This window comes from Eptatretus burgeri, chromosome 1, assembly GCF_056783735.1.
Source record: "Eptatretus burgeri isolate ZD-2024b chromosome 1, Ebu_testis_v1, whole genome shotgun sequence".
Classification (NCBI taxonomy): domain Eukaryota; kingdom Metazoa; phylum Chordata; class Myxini; order Myxiniformes; family Myxinidae; genus Eptatretus; species Eptatretus burgeri.
Genome location: NC_140961.1, coordinates 157,956,978 through 157,979,021, shown reverse-complemented (window position 1 = coordinate 157,979,021; position 22,044 = coordinate 157,956,978). Strand labels below are relative to the sequence as shown.

At 40.4% G+C, this 22,044-nt stretch overlaps 1 protein-coding gene across 1 annotated transcript in view; it reads left to right on the top strand.

The window, feature by feature from the left end:
* LOC147035848 (vomeronasal type-2 receptor 1-like) overlaps positions 1–22,044 on the top strand; it is a 97,440-nt gene that overhangs the window by 24,132 nt on the left and 51,264 nt on the right. The window contains exons 4-5 of the mRNA XM_085881768.1: positions 12,912–12,983; positions 13,128–13,352. Of these exons, the coding sequence (XP_085737894.1) occupies positions 12,912–12,983; positions 13,128–13,352 (297 nt within the window). The remainder of the gene's footprint in view (positions 1–12,911; positions 12,984–13,127; positions 13,353–22,044) is intronic.

Sequence of the window (22,044 nt, the reverse complement as noted above, 5' to 3'; positions counted from 1 at the left end):
TAAATGAACAAAGAGAGGCCTCTTGGAGAGAAAAAACAAATGGAACTTTGAAAGGATAAAATCACAAACACAGGGTGACAAACGGTCTGTTATTGGAGCTTGCTCTTGTTGTTGTTGTTGTTGTTGTTGTTGTTCGTTTGCTCCCGTTAGGGGTCGCCACAGCAGATCATCGGTTATGATCCGCATACTGATTTGGCACAGGTTTTACGCCGGATGCCCTTCCTGATGCAGCCCTGGTCGCCTCTTACGACACAGGGATATGGATTGGGTTTTGCATGATTCCGGGCTGCCCTCCACCCTCTCATAGCACGGCCCAGTGCAGAGCTCCCGTCCTCAAGCGATCCTCCAACCAAAGCCTCCGAGCAGCCAGATTACAGGCGCACGCCACTACGCCCGGTTAGGAGCTTGCTCTTGTGAGGGGAGGAAAAGAGTATGTGATTTTCTTGCTGCTGGCAATCTGGCAAGAGATAAGACCTCACAAGGTCTTTTACTAACAGAAAGGAATGTGCTCTGCCTCCCTACAGGCTTTCCCAGCATATATTTATTAAATTATTTCACAAACTACTAACTAAAGCTAATTGGCATTTTGCCTCATTATAAATTCAAATAGCAATTCAGTTTCCAACAATTTCCCCATTTTGTTCATACAGAACAACACAAAGGTTTGTTCTGTAAGGACAAACATACAGAAATTTAAATTTGTCATCAGCTAGCGGAAGGCCCGTTTCCACTGCGTCACCCAGACTTGTGCTCTCTGGTGGGTCGACACCCTCGCAAGTGGCTGCAACCCTCGGGGGCCACCACCTCCTCATGCTGTCTCGTTCCACAGAGTTTGGGTGCCTAGGCGATCTGGAAGACAAGAACCCTGTGCACACTGAACATGTACGTCCAAGAGGCAATCACCTTTTTCAATTATACTAACAGGCTTTTATTTAAACAAGCAGCTCAAATTCTTTGTCCACTTCGGTTTTTAAGATATCTTTATTGTCCCACATCCCTTCATCACAATCATCCATTTGTTTTTGGTTCTTTAGCAACAATTGTTATTCTTTCAAAAAAGCTTTCATCAGTCCCAAAGGCAGGAATGTCTGCACTTTCGTATTTTCCAAAAAATCCCACTGACACGGCGTCTCGACTCAATTTTATACTCGGTTATTCATTTTCTGGGTTTTCTGGATCTTCTGAATCTTCTGGATCTTCATTGTTGCCATAGTTGCTCAGAGATAGTTGGTCTAGGAAAACTTCATGCACCACCATAGTAGTGACTGTGGCAAATTTTCTCTCTCTCACACACACACACACACACACACACACACACACACACACAAACACACAAACACACCGATTATTGTCTTATGCACACTATGATGACAACAAGAGGGATGAATATCATGAGTCCAATAAGCAATATGTGGAGTATACATGTTCCCCATCCACCAAACATTCCCTTTAACTAAGATCCGAAATCCCAGCCCTTAAAACAGTCATGGCACTTTGCAGCCATCTCCCACACATGCTGAACCATGTCGTGGATATGTACCGTTTGATGCTACTTGAGCATATGTCCCATTTATGCCCTTCCTGTTATCTGCCATGTAATTATGGTACCATCTGGCTCTGCAATAATCGATTTCCACAAATGGGATGACAGCTTCTGGCAGTCCTGTTCGTGAAGAGTGAGGGAGGTGGGCACATAACCAACACTTCGCCTTATTTTCCTTCATTGCATAATTGTGCGACAGAGTCAAAAGGTCTTTATCCCATACATGCCTCTCTCATGCAATTGGTCCTGATGTTTACCTGCTTCTGCCATTCATACCCTGTCACGACTAATATCTTGTTTCCTATGCTCTAGTCTGGACCGACCAAACATTCTGCCATCCATGGAAATCCCATAATGCCCTCACAATCTGTTATGGTCCTTATTATCATGATTATGCACATGTTAATCAGAAGCACTGCTACATATGCCATGAACCACCAGTAACATTCTTCCCACTTGAGCCTTTCCTTTATTCTCTTTACAACTTTCTGTATGCTATTTTGCAGTGAGATGCATGAGTGCATAATTGCTTACCTTCGCACTTGAAATCTGTGTGAGTAACCAATAATACCTGTCGAATATGCCCTCAGTGTGTTCTTCCACTTGAACACCTTGATGTACACCCAGTCACCGGGCTGGTTGCCATGGTGTTACTCCGCAGTCGGTCTGGTACCACTTGTTTGACATGCGAGTCAAATTCTTGACGACTTTGTGAGAGTTATACAGGAGTTATTCATTGTCCTCTCTCCATGTATGTCCATTTGTTTCAAGATTAATGGGTGGTTACCAGCAGTCGCATTGGTCGCTCCCCATCAGTATTTAATGTGGGAACAATCCACTGCACTTGTTTGCCATTGACCTCATTGACATCAGTGCCAGAGGAATAGCCTCTAGCCATTTCAAACCTGTTTCCTCAATCATCACATATTTTATAGACAGTGGAAGTGTTCTTTTATTTGCAAAGCTTTGCAAAGTTCCTTCGTATATCCGATGTGATGAGCTCCTTCCAGTTGTTTAAACACTTTAAAAACATTACGGTGTTGACAATACACACAGCTTCACAATAATTTTCTGCCACAGCTGCAAATCCTGGAGCGTGCCATGTTCATCGCTCCTCCTTCTGCATCCCCCATTTGCTCGTGTGGCCACTTCCACGGGCCAGATGAGCAGATCATGGCAAAAATGCGTTTGGTGCGACTATTTTACCTTCCTTTGAGACCCAAAGTTTTGTTTCCGCATTATAGCAGTCACCTGTTTTCTCCCACTTGGCTCTTTCACTTGCCTAGAGTTGCCTCCTGAAGTGCTGCATTGTGGTCAGTTTTCAGTGCCCGTTCCTAATTTTTTTTCCTTTGAGAGTATGTTTGTTCCTGTTCGAAAGAGCTGTATGATCGGGTGGACATGGGCCAGGTTGTTACGATAAACATTGAATGTTGATCAATTGACCTGACTTTAACAAGCTGCTCCCCAAGGCCGAAGGAACTCTGATATGGAATGCATCAACATCCATCCGAGAGGAGGAACATACGTAGACGCATCACCTGTTTACAAATATAACAACATGAGCAATGATGCCCATTTACATATTATGTATGCAGTTTTGTGTGCAACATCATAAAATCACGAGAGACACACATGGTCTGTTAAATCCTTGATCACACACTGCTCACACACCCGTTCCTTAAATGCCCTTTGCAGTTTCAGCTCTTATCAAACAAAGAAAATGCATATTTTTGCACACCTTTCTCTGGCCACAACACATAGGACCTCCTTTCTTGACCAATTAACTCCAAAGTGTGGAAGTTTTAAAATGCACTGGCCTGAACACAAAATTAAATAAAATAAAGAACAAATCAATCAAAAAAGTGATTAAAATCGTTAAAGCTCATTTACCTTAACTCATGCCTCATTCAAACATGTCATGGTAACCATGGTGACCAGATACCTTGACTCGTGGTTCATAAAGTTGTCATACACACGGCTAGAATTACTCCCTTCCTTAACACCACATGTGGTTCTAATTAATTTGAATCATCTCACATGGAGGACAAACATCCAACAACCTTTCTCCCCCCAAATGCCAACTATAGTTGTCAGGCACATTATTGGCCAGTAAGCCAAACATGGGAGAAAGAGTAAAAGTACCACATACTCCCTCCCATTGACCATTCTAACTCACCCTGTATAACAAGCACAGCGCAATCAAATCATTGGATTTCTATTCCGCAGTCTGAGAAGAAACAATCTGTTTCTCGAATTAATTAAATCGGCTGACACTTTTTGAGTCGTCCATATACACCATTAATACAACTCCAAATTTTAAAAGTAGTCAGCACAAACCGACAAATACCATTTTATCATTTCCTGATCACCATCGGGAATGCAATGGCAAACCACCTTGTGTAATCCTTGCACTAAGGTATAAACTCCAGTGTTGTCACCAGTTACCATGGTTTTCACATGCCATCCTCACCTGACAGCATTTGCTTACACGCACATGCTCACTTCAGTGTATCTGCCTGCAGCCATTCATATAATGGGTGACATGTACCTGTATGCTCTCACATGCGGTGCCCTCTGCCACATTTACATAGTTGGCTGGCTTGATGCCATGTGCCAAATCCATAACACTTACCATCGACTTTTGAATCTTTCTACTCTGGTGCCAACCAGCACACATTGTACCCACCAAACACAAACCAGCAAACCATCGCTGGCACGCCACTCTGTTCACATAGATACCATAATAGCTTTGTTATGCTCAAAGAATTGTCGTTTTTATGTTTTGATCCCAGTGCACTTGCAATCAACAGATAAGAATCGAGCAATACCTTTTAGCTTGAAATAATTTACCTCTTTGTTAATCAAACAGTTTTGTCTGCACCATATTTCTCCCAAGCAGGTCAGAACACAAGCTGCTCCCACTCCTTTCACTCATCAAGCAAATCACATGCAGCCTACCAAGGCAAATTCCTTCACTTCACGGCAGGGCCATCCCCCCCCCCACCCCACTTCAACACAATCTCTCAACTTCCATCCTGGCTGGTTTATTGTCTTCTATTACTTTTCACATTTCCATCACCACTGCCTTATACGGATTCCCAGTGGCCTTAAAGGTCACACTCTCTTTCGCATCTTCCCTCTCACTTTCACCCTCAACTGGCACTGTCATCTGAATGTTTCCTCCCCATGCTCCCTGCGGAGGGAGGGGAGCTACCGTAGGTAACATTTTCTGTACCTCTTTAAGGGTAGCTTGCGCATCTTTTAAACTCCCCTTGATGCTCATGCTCTTCGCTTGCTCCTCTCTCTTAAGGATCTGTTCGGCCCACCTTCCAAACATTTTCCAATCGACTAGTTTTCAAGTCGTTTTGACTTTTTTTCTCTCCATTAATTTCCCTTCTTAAGTTTTAAATTATGTCTCGGTGGAATATTTGTTTTTCGGTTCACTCTGTCCACAACTTCACATCTTTTAAAGTACTCGGCCCAAAGGTCTAATTCATATACTCAGCATTTGACCCGTGAGGAGCAGGCGCCTCGCCATCCCCTTCTTTTCGATGCTGGTTCCCCAGAACCGTATTTCTAAATCTCTCTGAGCACTCGTCAGCACCCACTTTTTTTTTCAGTGACTTCTTCAAACCCCTTGGTCCCGGCTCTCACAACCTTGTTACAAAATACCCTCATTACTCGCCTTTGTGGTTACTCTTGTACCTTTCTGCCATCCACGTAACTTGATGACTTAATATCCCATGCTGTCCCACTTTTACACTGTTTCCTGACTCGACAGTTCAACAACTCTCTGCGCAACGCCTCTGCCCTCCAGCATATGACTAGGCGCTTTTATAAAAACACAACAAGATAAGGGAATAATAAATCCCTTATCTCCTTATGGGTTGACACCAGCCTTTCACCCAAAGAAAACCACAAAAGTCTTTTATTTCTCTCAATAAACAGCTATGTATATATATTGCTACCTTTTAAATTTTGTTTCGGGACTGTGCAGGGCCCAAAGAGAGGTGGGCAGTCTGCCCGGCGGGAACAGGTCACCCTCCAGCAGAGGTCTCTCATCTTCAGCTCCGCCAGTGTTCGCCGACCGCTAGACAAAGGCCCCCTCCTCTCTCTGGACGGAGGATGTCGATCCCATCCTCATTGGCAATTCTGTAATAACAGTTTTGGTCACCTTAAGACAAAAAGAACCTTTAGTTCAGTTTAAGCTATTTATTTTGTAACAAATATCAGACAGACACTTGTGCACAAGAGGAAGTTTTTAGCCTGGAGCAATGTCACAAGCAGAAAAAATTAAACAGACATTGAGTATAACGAGTATATGTGTGATCCCTCCAGGGTGTGGTTAATATATCAAAGGAAATTAACTGAACAAAGAGAGGCCTCTTGGAGAAACAACAGCTGTAACTTTGTAAGGTTAAAAATCACAAACACAGGATGAAAAACGATCTGTTATTGGGGCTTGCCCTGGTGAAGGGAGGAAAAGAGTTTGTGATTTTCTTGCTGCTGCCCATCTGGCAAGAAATATGACTTCACAAGGTCTTTTACTCACACTAAGGAATGTCCTATTCCTCCCAAATAAGCTATCCCAGGATATGTTTATTAAATTATTTCTCAAAGCACGAACTAAAGCTAATTGGCATTTTACCCCATTATAAATTCAATTAACAATTCAGTTTCCCACACAACCTATGGTTGTTTGGCCATGCACTATCCTTTGTAAATGCTGAGCATCAAGCAAGGAAGCAGCACATACCATTTTCAATCTTTGGTATGACTCAGCCAGGTTTTGAATCACTGACTTCCAAGACTCAGATAAGATGATATTACCATTGCACCACCAAGTCAGGAAGTACTATATTTTTAATATACAAGAAAACAAACATGACATATTAACCAAAGCTTTTCATGCTGTATTCCTCATGGTTGAATCACAGCAAGAGAAGCAGGACGTGAGATAGTGTGCAAATATCGGCTTATCTGCGGAAGATCAACACTGATTGGTTCATCAGTTATGATGTCAATGGTAATGTGAGCTACCATTGGTTAGCCCACAGTCATCAAAATCTCTTGCTCAGATTGTCTGGAGCGGATACAGGGCGATGACTCACTATTAGTACCAAGTGCTTGGAGGAAGGCGGGATGGAAGCCCTCCAAGGGCGATGACTCACCATTCACGTGCATACCTTGGACAGTGGTCGGAATGGCAATGGCAGAAGAAGAAGAAAGGGCTGACAGTCCTTGAACATTCCCACAGGCTCGCACTGGTTGTCTCCTAACTCTCAAGTTATTTTCTCAAATTGCCAGAGGGACATCATGTTTGATGCGATCAGCCAACCTTTGAGTTGCACTGTTTAAGGACTATTGGCCATTTCTTGTTCTTCTGCCATTGCACGGCATTTAGTTACAAACCCGGTCTGTGCAGACCAGTACAATACAGATATGTTTAAGTCGAGGTCGGAGTGTTTCACATCTACATGTGTTGGAAGCAACCTTCATCCTTTCCACGGACCCTGTGTTATGGCCTCAAAAGGAATTTGTACGTTTTCTCATTCTCTTTCAGCTTGGAAACATCAAAGCTGTTGCTCCCGCTGTCCAAGGTATTGCATGCAAATGGTTAGTCATCGGCCTCGGAGGCATTGCAACCCCCCTACCTCCAAGCGATTGGTGTGAATGGTGAGTCATCACCCTGCAATCTGCTTCTTGCAATCGGAGCCAGAGATATTGATGACTGTGGGCTAACCAACGGTAGCTCAGATTACACTGAACAACAAATTTCAAAATTTTTTTTTTTACTGGAGATGTGTAAAGTGATTAAGACTAATTTGGGTACGCTGATTTCAAAAATCATAACCGTTTTGCTGTATCACATCAGGATTTTCAGGAACAGAAATATTCCCATTGCCTAGAAGTCAGGATTTCAATGAAATTTACATATGTCTTTAACATGTCTATTTCGTACAATTGTTGTTAACTTGTGTTATATTTCTTTCTTTCAGATAAAGATGAGTAGGCGTTCCTGTACCAATCATCCTGACAACTTCTGTTATGTCTGTGGTCGGTATACCAAAAAAGATCAACAGCGAAGTATATCTACAGCAGTGAAAATGAAGGCCGCCTACTTTCACTACTTCAGGTGTAAGGTGGGGGACCAAGAACAGAGCTGGGCACCACACATCTGCTGCACAAGCTGTCACACAACCTTGACTCAGTGGTTGGTGGGCAAGCGCGCGAGCATGCCATTTGCGGTGCCCATGATATGGCGTGAGCCGCAGAATCATCATGATGATTGTTATTTCTGCTGCACAAGCATCGCCGGCTTCAACAAGAAGAATAAAGGTCACATCAAGTACGCTGACTGCGTCTCTGCTCGTAAACCTGTGCCTCATGATGACGAGAACCCTGTTCCAACACCTCCAGCTGATCAGAACATAGCTGTAAGCAGTGGTGAAGAGGATGGTGATGATGAACCTTTTGAACCCGACACTCAAGAATCACACCTTCTGAACCAGGGAGACTTAAATGATCTTGTAAGAGATCTCTCGCTGTCAAAGGCGAAGGCAGAGCTGCTTGGATCAAGGCTGCAGCAGTGGAATCTACTTGAACCTAACACCAAGATATCCTTGTTCAGAGCATGTCACAGAGACATGGCTGAGTTCTTTGAGATGGAAGACACGATGACATTCTGCAGTGACATCAACGGTCTGTTGAAAGAACTTGGGTGTGATCACGATCCTGCAGACTGGCGCCTCTTCATCGACTCGGGGAAGAACAGCTTGAAGGCTGTTTTGCTCCACAATGGCAACGAGAAACCATCAGTCCCACTGGCTAACGCGTTCGGCATGACAGAGACTTATGAGACTATGCGGCAGCTGCTTGATTCCATCAAGTACAATGACTTCAACTGGCACATCTGCGGAGACTTGAAAGTGGTGGCGCTGTTGTTAGGGCTGCAGTCAGGCTACACGAAATACATGTGCTTCCTTTGTCTCTGGGATAGCAGAGACGACAAGAATCACTGGACGAAGAAAGATTGGGAAGAGCGAAAAGAGCATGTACCTGGTCGACACAAAGTGAAGCATGTCGCCCTTGTCGACCCAGCCAAGGTTTTCCTTCCACCACTCCACATAAAGCTCGGCTTGATGAAAAGTTTTGTACGGGCAATGGATCTGAATGGGCGTGGGTTTTTATACCTCAAGGAAAAGTTTGGCAACACCTTGTCGGAGGCCAATATCAAGGCTGGTGTCTTTGTTGGACCGCAAATCCGACAGATTATGAAGGACGAAAGTTTTCCGACAACTCTAAACCCCAGAGAGCTGGCAGCGTGGAGGAGCTTCAAAGCTGTGACAGACAACTTCTTGGGGAACGAGCGCACGGACAACTATGAAGAAATAGTGCAGCAGCTGCTGGAGTCCTTCAGGAAACTTGGCTCCAGGATGTCCCTGAAAATCCATTTCCTACACCAGCACCTGAACTTCTTCCCTGACAACTTGGGAGCAGTCTCGGACGAGCACGGCGAGCGATTCCACCAAGAGATTTCACTCATGGAGACGCGTTACCAAGGGCGGCACAACCTGAACATGATGGGCGATTTCTGCTGGTTCCTGCATCGTGAAACTGACACAGAGCAGCACAAACGCAAAGCCAAATGCCTAAAGCATTTTTAATTACATTCTAGTGGAGTTTTTCTGTAATTTCTATAATTTTGAAGCATTCATGATGAAATAAATGAATAAATGAATTTTTGTAAATTTCATTGAAATCCTGACTTCTAGGCAATGGGAATATTTCTGTTACTGAAAATCCTGACGTGATACAGCAAAACGGTTATGATTTTTGAAATCAGCGTACCCAAATTAGTCTAAATCACTTTACACATCTCCAGTAAAAAATTTTTTGTTGTTCAGTGTTATCATTGACGCCATAACTGATGAACCAATCAGTGTCGATGTTACATTAACAAGCTTCGATATGCACGCTCTCTCACTTCCTGGTTCTCTGGGTGTGATTCAACCTTGAGGAGTACAGCACTAAAAGCTTTGGTTAATATGTCGTGTTTATGTTCTGCCATATTAAAGTTCTGCAGTCACAACCAACTGTTCATTTACTATATTTTTGATAATTGGAGTTAATTCCTCATCAGAGTAGTTTTTTTGTTTGTTTGTTTGTTTGTTTGGATGGTTTCCCATTTCAGTTGTCTCTTTGACAATGGTAGATGTTCGTAAATTGGACTGAAGACGATTCTCATACCCGATCCAGGAAATGTTACTGAGGCAGGCAGGTGACCAAATGTAAAGGTTGTGTTAGGATCTCATCATCACTGTGAATCCAATTCCAGTTGTTTACAGTCATCTGTTTCTTCCAAATATGTGATTCAAGTGCAGTGACTGAGAGCGCTGAGGCTGAATATTGGTATTTATCATGAATCCCTACTTATTCTGCCATTGAGGAGCTCAATTTCCAGAGACACAATAGAAGTTTATCACTTAATTTAATTATTTGTTTATTTTTCAAATACAGTGGCTGGCAAAAGTAATCACCCCCAACCAATAACAACACATTTCGATAAATGATGTAGAAACAATTTTTCCAAATGAACTTTTTTTATTCATAACTAAAGAAATCAATCTAAACACTGTTATCGTTGAAGGAGGTAACATGTTAGGAATACCTGCAAAAAACATGTACAAATCAAAATTCACTAGTTGCAAAAGTATTCATCCCATGAGGTCAGTACTTGGTGGAAACACCTTTTGCAGCAATCGTAGCAGCAATGCACACTCGTATCAACTGCAACGAGTCTTTTTGGGTAGGTCTCTACCAGCTTTGCACAGTGAGATGGTGAAATATTCTCAATCATTCACGTGAAAATGGTTGTATTTCTGCTAAGTTTGATGGGGATAGTTCTGCCAAGGTCTATGGACTGCCAAAGTTGTACCAGTGATAGTTGTACCTCCAGGGATGATGACAAAGAACCTCACAGGGATATTAAAAACCATTCTTGGGAATATTACTTAAAACAAACTTCAGTTGGAAGCTGTCCAGGGCTTAGCGACTATCCTGAAGAGAGCACTCGGCGCAAAACTTTGTGAACAGAAAACTTCACAGCTTGGTCCATGAATCGTGATCCCTTTCCGAAATGAAGGTGGATACTTTGAACGCACCATGGGTGGACTCCATTCCACATTCTGAAACCCGCATATGTTGATACCAATCAATGACACACACACACACACACACACACACACACACACACACACACACACACACACACACACACACACACACACACACACACACACACACACACACACACACACGCATTGCCTTTTATTCGTATGGATGGATAGTCGATCATTTGTATGCAGTTTCATTTCGATCTATAGAGCGGTTCTGGAGAAGAAGATTTTTTTCCTTTTTTTTTCAATAAAATATGGCTGCAAAACAACGTGATGGATGATCTCATCATAATTTTTTCTGTGTTGAAATATTTCCCTCGAAGAACCTCTCAAATTTTCATACTGATTGAATGCAGCATTCTACTTGTCAAATTTTGATTGGGATACAACTTCACCGATGATGTCATAGTCAAATCACTCTTATTCCTATTCAAAGTAGTTGCCAGGTGACAAGTTTCAATTTTTTCCATCTTGCGGTTTAGGAGAAACAGAGGTCCAATTTTTTTTCTGTTTTTCAAACCTGGCTGCCACCCCACATGACCTATGATATAATACTTATCTTGACAAAATTTTGCATGATGAGTTGCATCGATGGTGAAAATTTAATTTCAATTGAATAAGCGGTTGCAGAGAAAACAGAGAAAATCCGCATGTATGGACGTACGTCCGGCAACCCAAAAACATAATGCCACCGGCATCCTCATCACCAGTGTCTCTCGGTATAAAAAGTATCTCGGTAATTTCCCCGGCAGGCTCGTGACTAATTAATTGCATATGTAGGCATTTCATCATTCCAAGCTGATTTTTGTCACCTCTAATGTTTAGTTACTTTACATAATATATGAATTATATGTCCATAAGTTTGTTTTTAAGCTGTGATTAAGTGAGAGGGGACTTGATGGAAGGGGAGATAACTCGGTGGGGAGGGTTAACCTCTCTCATTTTCATAGGCAGGCCAATTCATCAGCGTTTGCTATCCTTTGGATGAATGTAAAACTAGATGCACCGTCTGCTGGAATTAGTACAGGATTGAACAAAATGGGGGTACATTCAGACAGGTTCAAACAGCATGTACCATTTTAAAAGAGATTATTATATGGGCTTCCCGTGAGAGATGAGACTTTGTGTACAAACTACAATGCAAATGGAACTCTCCAAGGTAGTAATAAAGGCACTTTATTTAATAAAGTTATTAAATAAAGGGGACATTAAAGTTGTAATTAAAATATAGCCATATCCTGTGGCAATGCCTTCCCTTCCCCTATCTGCATGCTCACTTCCTCCCAAACCTTCTCTCCCCTCACAACTCTCCCTCCATCTCTAGGCGGTGTTTGTGCCATTATTTAATTACAATTAAAATGTGATGAGCTCTTAAATCTCTGAACCTGTGTATTCAAATGTATATTGTGTTTTCTGTGGATTCAAACTGTGTATTCAAATGTATATTTACAATTGTTACTCTGTCTGAGATGTTTGTTTGGGTTAATAATTTAATTTTAATTTTCTTTAATCATTCTTTGTACAATCCATATTTAGCTCTTGTAAACCTGTTTTCCTATTTGGTTGTTTAACTCATTCATATTCACAAGCCTTTTATAGTTCACATTAATTGATTCAAATAGCTGTTTGCTAAATCTGGAATAAAAAAATTCAACTTTGAAAGTGAGACATCCTCAAATTTGAAGATCTTTGTAACTTTATTATTTATTTTTATTATTGTAAGTTCAAATTCGATGTATTAAGGCAACATAAACACAAATATTTGTGCACTATTAGTTGAATATAAAAGATCTTGATGTGAGAATGGACAAATCACCAAAAACATAAAAATTTCTTGTAACTTTACTCTATCTTGAGGCAAGTGCCAACATTGGAATGTCATTTTTAATTTCTTTTTGTAACAGATGCATTTACACCAAAAATATATTGTGTTGTCTAAAGTAATGCAAACAAATATTTATCACGATATATTGAGAAACAAAAACTGTGCCACCCACAAATTTATAATCGAATTCTGGAAGAAAACTTTGAACTGTACACTCGATAATGAAACCAATTTTATTCCTTGCAATAGCCCAGAGCTTCTGGATAGAATTGACTCTATTTATGATGATGTCTTACAAAAAAAATATCAATTAAATGTATACACAGCTGTGTATGCCATTGCACATGCTTTGCATGATTTGCAGGAATGCCAAGATACATTTGGTCCCTTTGTGAATGGGACGTGTGCTGATGGAAAGGATTTTGAACCTTGGCAGGTAAGATATATCTCAAAAGGACAGTATGGGTAGCTTTTTGTCCCGAATATCTAACTTGTGGAAATATTATTTGATTATATTATTACCTACTTATGGTGAAGTGAATCCATTTTTTTTAATCTTCCATCCTTTCACTCACCTTAGCTACTCTTTTATGTAAAGAAAGTTAATTTTGTCATTTTTAACAAAACAATGAGTTTTGATAAATATGGAGATCCTCCAGCAATCTATGATTTAATCAACTGGACACCAGAAAACTCTGAAAAGTTAAATTTTGCAGTAATTGCTGAATTCAACTCAATGAATCCTCCAGAAAAGCAACTCACTATTTTGCCACAAAATATTTTTTGGAATGGTCAAAAAGAAGAGGTAAGTACCATATATTTCAATCGAAACACTCTCCATGTCCTTTACAGAATGTTTCAATCAATACAAACAGAATGATAATTCATTTGGTAAAGGGTCGATAAATTACAATGTCCATTTGAAAAAATGGAGTGGGGTTTGGAGTTTTGGGATACTGTGTGCACATGCTCAGAAGGGGCAGTGATGTGGGTGTCAATGTTTCAGTCCAACTTTTGTATGGACCTAATAATTAAATAGCACCAATAAAACATTCCTTTCGATGATTGCATTTCAAGAAATAATGAAAATATGAGCCTGAATCTAAGTGGCTGACAATTCAGTAAACTGCTTTAATTTTTTAGTGTTGGGAGGATATATGGGCTGAAAAAAAAGAATGAAATATTCACAAATGCTCTTGAAATGTTCAGGAAGAGCGTTATGACATCAGGAAATATTGTCTTCAAAACAATAATCTCAAAAATACTGAAAAATAAAAAAAAATACTGCATTTGAATTTCTGCCTGACTATAAACTTATGGATTAGTGCTTTGCAAGCAGCTTGTTACACAACACTATGGTATCCGTCAAATGAACATTAAGCTGGATGTCCGGCCTGAGTCTCTAGGTGGTAGACATGAACAATTCCACGGCATATTATGTGAAGAAGAGGAGAGTTATTGCTAGCAGCCTGAAAAACTTCCAAATTCGAACCGTAAATCACTTTTTCCACTACAAAATTGACAGTTCAATAATGTTATACTGATCGTGGAGTAGCGGGCAACAATTGGGAACAACCAGACAAGGAAATTAACGAAGAGGAAAAAAGAGATAAAGGAGTGGAGGAAACAATGAAAGTGACAAGTATGAGGGTTCGGTGAGGAATGTTTCATGGAAGTAATGTAGATCATGAGTCATGTTAGCAGTGCACTCCAAACATGAAACAATGGTGGTAATAATTGGAAAGAAAAGGCCTCTGCAAGGTGGTCCCATAGCCATGAGAACAGAGGAACAAAGGTGTTGAGGTGTGCAGTTAGCCTGAGATTTTGGAAGTTTAACCAGGAGGCCATTACTTATTAAAATAATACATTCATCATGGAGTTGATGGGGGAGGTGAGAGGGGTTCAGAAAACTAAGAGAGCATAATAGGAATTATTTAAGAAGAGTTTGGAAAAAAAAGAGAAAGAGAGACCAAAAAAGAAAGAAGGAGAGGTTGGTGCTTCACACTTCTCTATTATTTCCAGTATCGCTGTGAGCACTTGAGGATCAAGTTGCTGCTCCATCATTTGATCAAAACCGTTCAACATTTGAAGTTTTTTAGGGGTATATTCTCTTGTGGGAGTTGTAGAAATATCTTTTATTGAGTTTTTAAAAGTGGTTTAATTTTCTTTTCTTGTTTCCTTTCGACCGTTTCTTCACCCATTAATTTTTGTCTTTCTTCTTTATGTCTTTCTGTTGTTGAAAAAGTTTTGAAACATTTTATATGTTCTTTAAATGTTCTTGCTCATTCTTCCATGTTCATTTTATTTATTTATAGATTGAAAAATATCATTTGTTATGTCATCTTGTTGAACAACAATATATTTATATTTTCCATTCACATGTTTCATATAATCCTCAAATTGCCATTTACTACATCATGCCAAATGATGGTCTCTCCAAAATTATTGATATCTATGAAATTCAGCTTGAATCAAATAAAAGTATTTTTGCGTTTTTTTCTTATTGAGCGATGTGGGAGTTGAAAGTATGATTGACAATGATAAATGCAATTAAAAGAGGAATGTCTGCTGCTCCTTCTTTGTGTAGTAGATATCCATAATGGATTGCTTTTTGGGGTTTTTTCAGTAACACAGTAATAAAGCCTGGTGTTGGCTAAATGGTGAAGGTGGCTGACTTAAGATCCAAGTGTCTTCAGTGAGGGTCTTGAGTTCAAGCCTATGTTTTTTCCTGTTGAATTAATATCAGGTGAGTTCACTCAACCTGTCATCCTTCTGAGGTTGGCAAAATGACTACCAGCTTGCTGGTAGCAGGGGGAATACCATCAGTGGCACAGCCATGCCCCCCAGAAAATGATGCAGCCACACAGCCAGAGGCTGCACATGAATAATTAAAAAGACAATTATCAAATAAAATAAGGTTCTCTTTTGCTTTATACAAATCTTGGGGTGAAGATGTATCATCCATGCTATTACTAAGAAGATACTGAAGGAACTGAGTTATTTGTACGTTTTGGAGAATGACAGAATGGTTGTATTTTATCTTCAATATCATAATCTTTTAGTTTGCTTTGAAGTTTAAACAAACCGATAATGTCTTCTTCTGGAAGACCCACCTTGAAACCTTTTGGGAGCAACTGATACTCGGGTTGAAAAATTGACTTTGTGAAAATTATTACATTTTCATAATCTAACAAGTTAGGGTAAGAAGGATTTTAAAAAGAAACAACTTTCCCCACATCCACTTGAATCCACCAGAAAACATCTTAGTGAATTTGGTATATTTTTATTGTTGTTAAATTTTATTTAACCTCTCCCAGCCAGATAAAAAAAAACATTTATTTACGCATTTAGGAAATAAATCATCAAATTTTCACAAGATTTTTTTTCAAAGCTCTATGTTTTATCCAAGTTCAGGTTTCATTTCAAAATAATTCATTATTTTAATTATATGATATATTTTGTTGACGTTTTCCCTAAAATGACAGTCATGAATAATATGTAATTGTATAAATGAACAGGCAATCGTACATAATATGTACATGTGGGAAAACTATGTGCCCATACCGTAAATCAAATTTATTGTATTACTACATCCCGGTGATGCAATAATAGTGGACATGGATTTGTTCCCCCATGGTAGAGGGACCCTCTTTTGGGCAGGTTGTCGCTGCTCCTATAGTTGGCAGTGCATGTCCTGGAAGCAGTGGCAGAAACAGAATACCATTTCTATATGTGGGAGAATTAAATGCTTAGCTCGCAGTGGGTTGCCAAGATAGCTTGGATGGCAGAGCACTGGTATGATTCACCAGAGAACCTGGGTTTGATTTGCAGTATTGGTGCATAGTTTTCCCACATATCATCATCACACCATTTTAAAGCCTTTTTCCTTGAGCAGGGGTGAGCTTTTTGCAGGCTCCAATCATGGTACCCTTTCTTTTGGCAATGTATTTAGGGTCGGATGCCATTCCTGATGCCAACCCTTTCGTGACTTTCGACACACAGTGATATTTACCAGTATACTCGTGCTCATTTCGCCGATAACAGAAGGATGACAGGCTGAGTCAACACCCCTGATATTAATTCAGTGGCCGGCTAATTCAGTGGCCTGCGGGGCTCCAACTCGGCACCCTGAGGATCCAATGCCAATGCCCTTACCACTAAGCCAACACCAGGCATATAGTTTTCCAACACATACACATTAAATAATGTATAACATTAATCAATGAAATATTCTCCAAATTTTTCTCAATCTCTTCCATATTTATGCCTGGTGTTACCCTAATGGTTATATAGGAGGCTTTCGATCCTAGGGTCCTGAGTTTAAATTCTACTCAGCTGTGGAATTAATACTAGGTTGCGTTAACGTGGCCTGTCATCCTTCCGAGGTCGGAAAAATGACTGCCAGCATGCTGGTGTCCTGTGTCGGAGTGGCGACCCATCCATGATTGTGCCCAATAGCCAAGGAGACTGATTAAGCAACACCAACTCAACACAGAGTATGGTCACAATCTCCTCCTCCTACACACTGGATAAGATGTAAAATTGTCATCGGGACTCTATCAAGCTCGAATGAGCTAAGATCCTCGTCCTCTTAATGATGACGTCATAAAACGAATATGACGTCATTGTGATGTATCAGGTTTGCGATAAATTTATATCTGTGCTAATGTCCGGCTTGATTCCCTCAAACAAAATTCAAACAGCTTGCCCAGTTTCGGCGATAATGGTAAAGGCGATTTCCATTAGTGGCGATATTATGATGTCAACTTTTTTTCTAGGAATAGTTTCCAAAATCGGAGATAGTTACTGCCTGTGCATGGGCTTTCTGCATATACATGGCAATTTTCACAAATATCCGATGAAAACTCTGGGTTGTGAAACAAAAAATGTCAAAAACTAGGAATGACATCATAAAAATTGATATGATGTCAAAGTGATGTATCATATGTGCGGTACTTCATCTGTGCCAATGCCCTGTTCGATTTCCGCAAATACAACTCAAAAAGCTTGCCAAGTTTCGGAGATAATTTTTTAGGTGATTTCCATTAGCGGAGATATTTTGACGTCATAACTTTTTTTCTCAGAGGAATTTTCAAAATCGGAGATAGTTACTGTCTGCGCACGGTATTTCTACATATATCTGCCAAGTTTCAGGAAGTTTCGAGGAAAACTGTAGGCTGTGAAACAAACTAGTTTCGGAGATAATGGTATAGGCGATTTCCATTAGTGGCGATATTATGACGTTAACTTTTTTTCTAGGAAGAATTTCCAAAATCGGAGATGGTTACTGCCTGCGCGTGGGCTTTCTGCATATACATGGCAAGTTTCACGAAGATCCGATGAAAACTCTGGGTTGTGAAACAAAAAATGTCAAAACATAGGAATGACGTCATAAATTGATATGATGTCATAGTGATGTGTGATATGTGCGGTAATTCATCTCTGCTAATGCCCTGTTCGATTTCCGCAAACAGAATTCAAAAAGCTTGCCCAGTTTCAGAGATAATTTTTTAGGCAATTTCCATCAGCGGAGATATTTTGACGTCGTAACTTTTTTTTCTCCGAGGAATTTTCAAAATCGGAGACCGTTACCGTTTGCGCAGGGTATATATATATATATATATATATATATATATATATATATATATATATATATATATATATATATATATATATATATATATATATATATATATATATATATATATATATATATATATATATATATATATCTGCCAAGTTTCAGGAAGTTTTGATAAAAACTGTAGGTTGTGAAACAAAAAAGTCCACAAGAACAACAACGTGAGTAAGACTTAGAGATCCTCCCCGAGGATCTAAAAACCCAGATTCGCCATCAAGTATATTGTTTGTATTCAGAATCTTGCTTAAAGTTTTTTTTTCTTTAAAATTAAAATTCACATTCACTCTCACTATTATCGGTTTCACCATTTTCAGTAATAAAGTCTGATAAACTATCATCATTTATAAAAGGACTTTCATAACTATCGGTTGGGCATAAACTCTTTTAATCATAGTTGTCTTTAGAAGCGAGAGTGATACTATCATCAGCGGAACTCATTTATATAGGAAGGAAATGTGTTGGTATGTGTTACATTTTTATAAACGCAATATTGTAGATATTGTTACGTTTGTGAGAGATGATGGAGGAATCCCAGAGTGAAGATATAATAGGATTGTATCATATAGCATTGTCCGGGAACGGGTGGGAGACATCTTGATGTAATTTAAGTGGGGAAAACTATGAGCTTAAGATTATGCTTCACCTCACGGGGAAGGGGGGAGGTGTTGTGCAACTCGGTGGGGTCGAAGGCTTGTTTCTTCCAGTATGTGATTGCCCCCTGTGACCTTGTCCTACGTTTTTGTTTTTTTACATTTACGAGGCCAGCCATAAAGATCCATGTTTCACAACAACAACAACAACAACAACTGACAGGCTAAATACTGCCTCCCAGGAAATGTAATCGGCAAGCCACACCCCGGGAGGTTGTTGATTGGTTGGGGTGACGTCAGGGATGATAAGGTTCAAGAGAGAAGATGGACAGTTGGAAGAGATTAGTTGGCTCCTCTGGTCTCCTTTTGATACGACGGGAAAGCTGTCCGATTCTCGTTATCTTGGCAGCCTCAGCAGTGGCATTGTTGTACGATCAAGGAGAAAGGTAGTGCTATTTGGTGTTTGTGAAGGACGAGAAACTGTACGGCGGTTTGTGGGCTCCTGGCGTTGGAGACCGTCCACATTAATTGTGATGCATGTGGCTGCAGAGTGCGACTTTGCACCATTTTGGTGCATTATTCCACGCACTGGCTACGCGATTTGACAAAAACCAGGCTCCAAAAGGACATCTCTGGACACAAAGCTGAGTGCCGTCATCAACGAAAGGATATTCTCATATTTTTATCTTTCCCCTTGTCTGTTTTCGTGACTGAGTGGAGACATCTCAAATTTAGTTTATCTCACTTTTCATTACCAGCTGCTTTGAATTATTTTCATGATCACCGTTTTGATTTTTGTGTTTATTAGATCATTATTGTCAAATTTCTTTGTGTTTGTTTATCTGTTGTGTGTTCGAGTATAAACACATGTTCATCCATTTTGGTAAAGTGCCTTCCCGGCTTCCATCCCATGCATGTTGTAACTGCCAAGAATTCCAGCTGTTCACCTCCAAGTTAAAACAGTTTGGCTATCCATCCAGGCTGGTGTTAATTGGCCTGAACATGGCGATATTATGAACTATATCCATGAGGAAGGGTGTCAATTCCATTTTCCAAGATATATCTTTTATCATCATACACATCCAAAGCCTTTATATTTTGTACTTGTGTGTATAATTATCCCACGCGCATGAAGCTAAAAGCGGGTTAAGCGATCGGTCACATACGTATGTGTGTGTTTGCATTTTGTTATTCCCTTTTCTCTGGAACTGCCTGTCGGATTGACACGAAATTTTCACCATCGGTGCGACTAATCTACTAGATTGTTTTAGTCATAATTATGCTGTCATTGGTCATGTGGTGTGGCAGCCATGTTGGAAAAAAGAAGAAATTTCTTTTGTTTATGGATCTGAAGGGACAGCAGCTTCTCTCAAGGGTCTCTGCTGACTTTCTAAAAGTTAAGTTTCTGGTCGTTATTTGTCACAGATTAACAGTTTATTTTCTCACCTTCATGTTTACTGTGTGTTCCTTATTCGGTTTTGTTTCAAAAATCGTGCTATTTTGTGAGTTTTTGTCAACCTTATCTTATTGGGCTCCTTGAGGCCTATTCGTCCCTCCCTTCTCGGTGTATGATCGTTTTATTTGTATTCTCTCTCTATTACCATCGACTTCTGTTTTCCCCACTTTTCGCAATTCCCCCAATTATCCCTCCCAACTAGACACTCTGTTTCTTGTCTTAAATTATTAAAAAACAACAACCCTTTCTCCCTGCTTATCCATGAGTACCTATCCTCCTCCCCCTCCTCCTTCTTCTTCTGCTTCCTCTTCTTCTTCCTCCTTCTGCCGACACACCATCTTTCTTCTATTTGGGCTGACCCACTCCAACATTACCTTCACGATCTTTTCCTACAACCTTCCATTGTCCAATCTTACCTAAACTTCAAAAATCCATCAATTTTTTTTCCTTGTATGCTTCCTAACTATACACCATCTGAAACCACTTGCCTCTCCACCCTCTTCCTGTTACTTTTCATTGATCAATCAGCTTCACTCTGCATTTACCAATGCAAATTCACCTCACACCTCCACAATTTTATTTCAACCTTCTTTTTCTGAATCTTATGCAATACTAATTTAAAAAATATAAAATACCAATAAATAAATTCACTTTTAACGACACACCTCCCGTAACCACGTGACCTGTTTCCACCCTCTGTGTTTACCAATCCAAATTCACCATTCACCTCATGATCTTTTCTTCAACCTTCCCAACACCTAATCTTAAGCAATCTCGATCAAATAATAAAAATAATAATAAAACCGACCTCTTTTAATGCTTCATCTTCCTCTTTCACACGTGAGGTTCTCATTACTGTATCGTAATTCAATACTCTTCTCTTATTTCAACAGACTGCTCTCAATTCCACCTTTCCTTCATACCTTGCCTAAAAAATCCAACTGTTACAATGTTTCTTCTCTCAATTCTCTCAATTCACCTTTATTGCATCCATCAAGAAATGTCTTTAGTCGCATCTCTGAAATAAAAATTATAAAAACCGAATTTGCTTTTCATGTTCACTTTCCTTCAATCATCATTTTTTTCCAACTTCAGTGAAAATTCACCCCTCTCACCCCTCCCTCTCAAAGTAACCATCACACTCTTCCCCCTCCAAGCTTCCCTCTGACCTCTATAAAAACCTCCCCCCTCACCTTTCTCCCTCAAATCTCCCCACTCACCCTACTCACACCATTCACACCCCTCACTCACCCTTCTAAAATTCCCCCCCCTCTCATCCAAAAGCTGCCTCCTTCCTCTGCACTCTCTCCTCCATCTAATCACTCCACCTCCTCCGATCCTCAACTGCCTTCTGCCCCCTCTCTTTTCACTCTCCATTGTACCTCAACCCAGCACCACAGAGCGTTTTATCCTCATCATCCACCCCCATTCCTGAGCTCTTCAGCAATCCCCCACACTTCCAACAAATCTCCTTACCTCTCCCCCTCTTCCCTTGTCCTACCATCCCCCCTCCGATCCCCTCCCCTGCACCCAAAGCCTCCTCCCCTCTCTCTTAATGAAGAATGAGGACCTCAAATATCCGGGGCATTCGCTTAAACCTGACAGATATTTCCATTCGGGTTGCAACTGACAAACCAGACATATTCAGCCTAACAGAAACTTTCCTCCTTCAAAACGTCTCTGACTCCGAAGTTTCTCTTCCTGGTTACTCCCTCCTCTGTATGACAGAACTGAGCCTCGTCCTGGTGGAGGAGTTGCTCTCTTCATCGAAGATTCTATTCCTCACTCTCCATGTACTGCCCTCACTTCG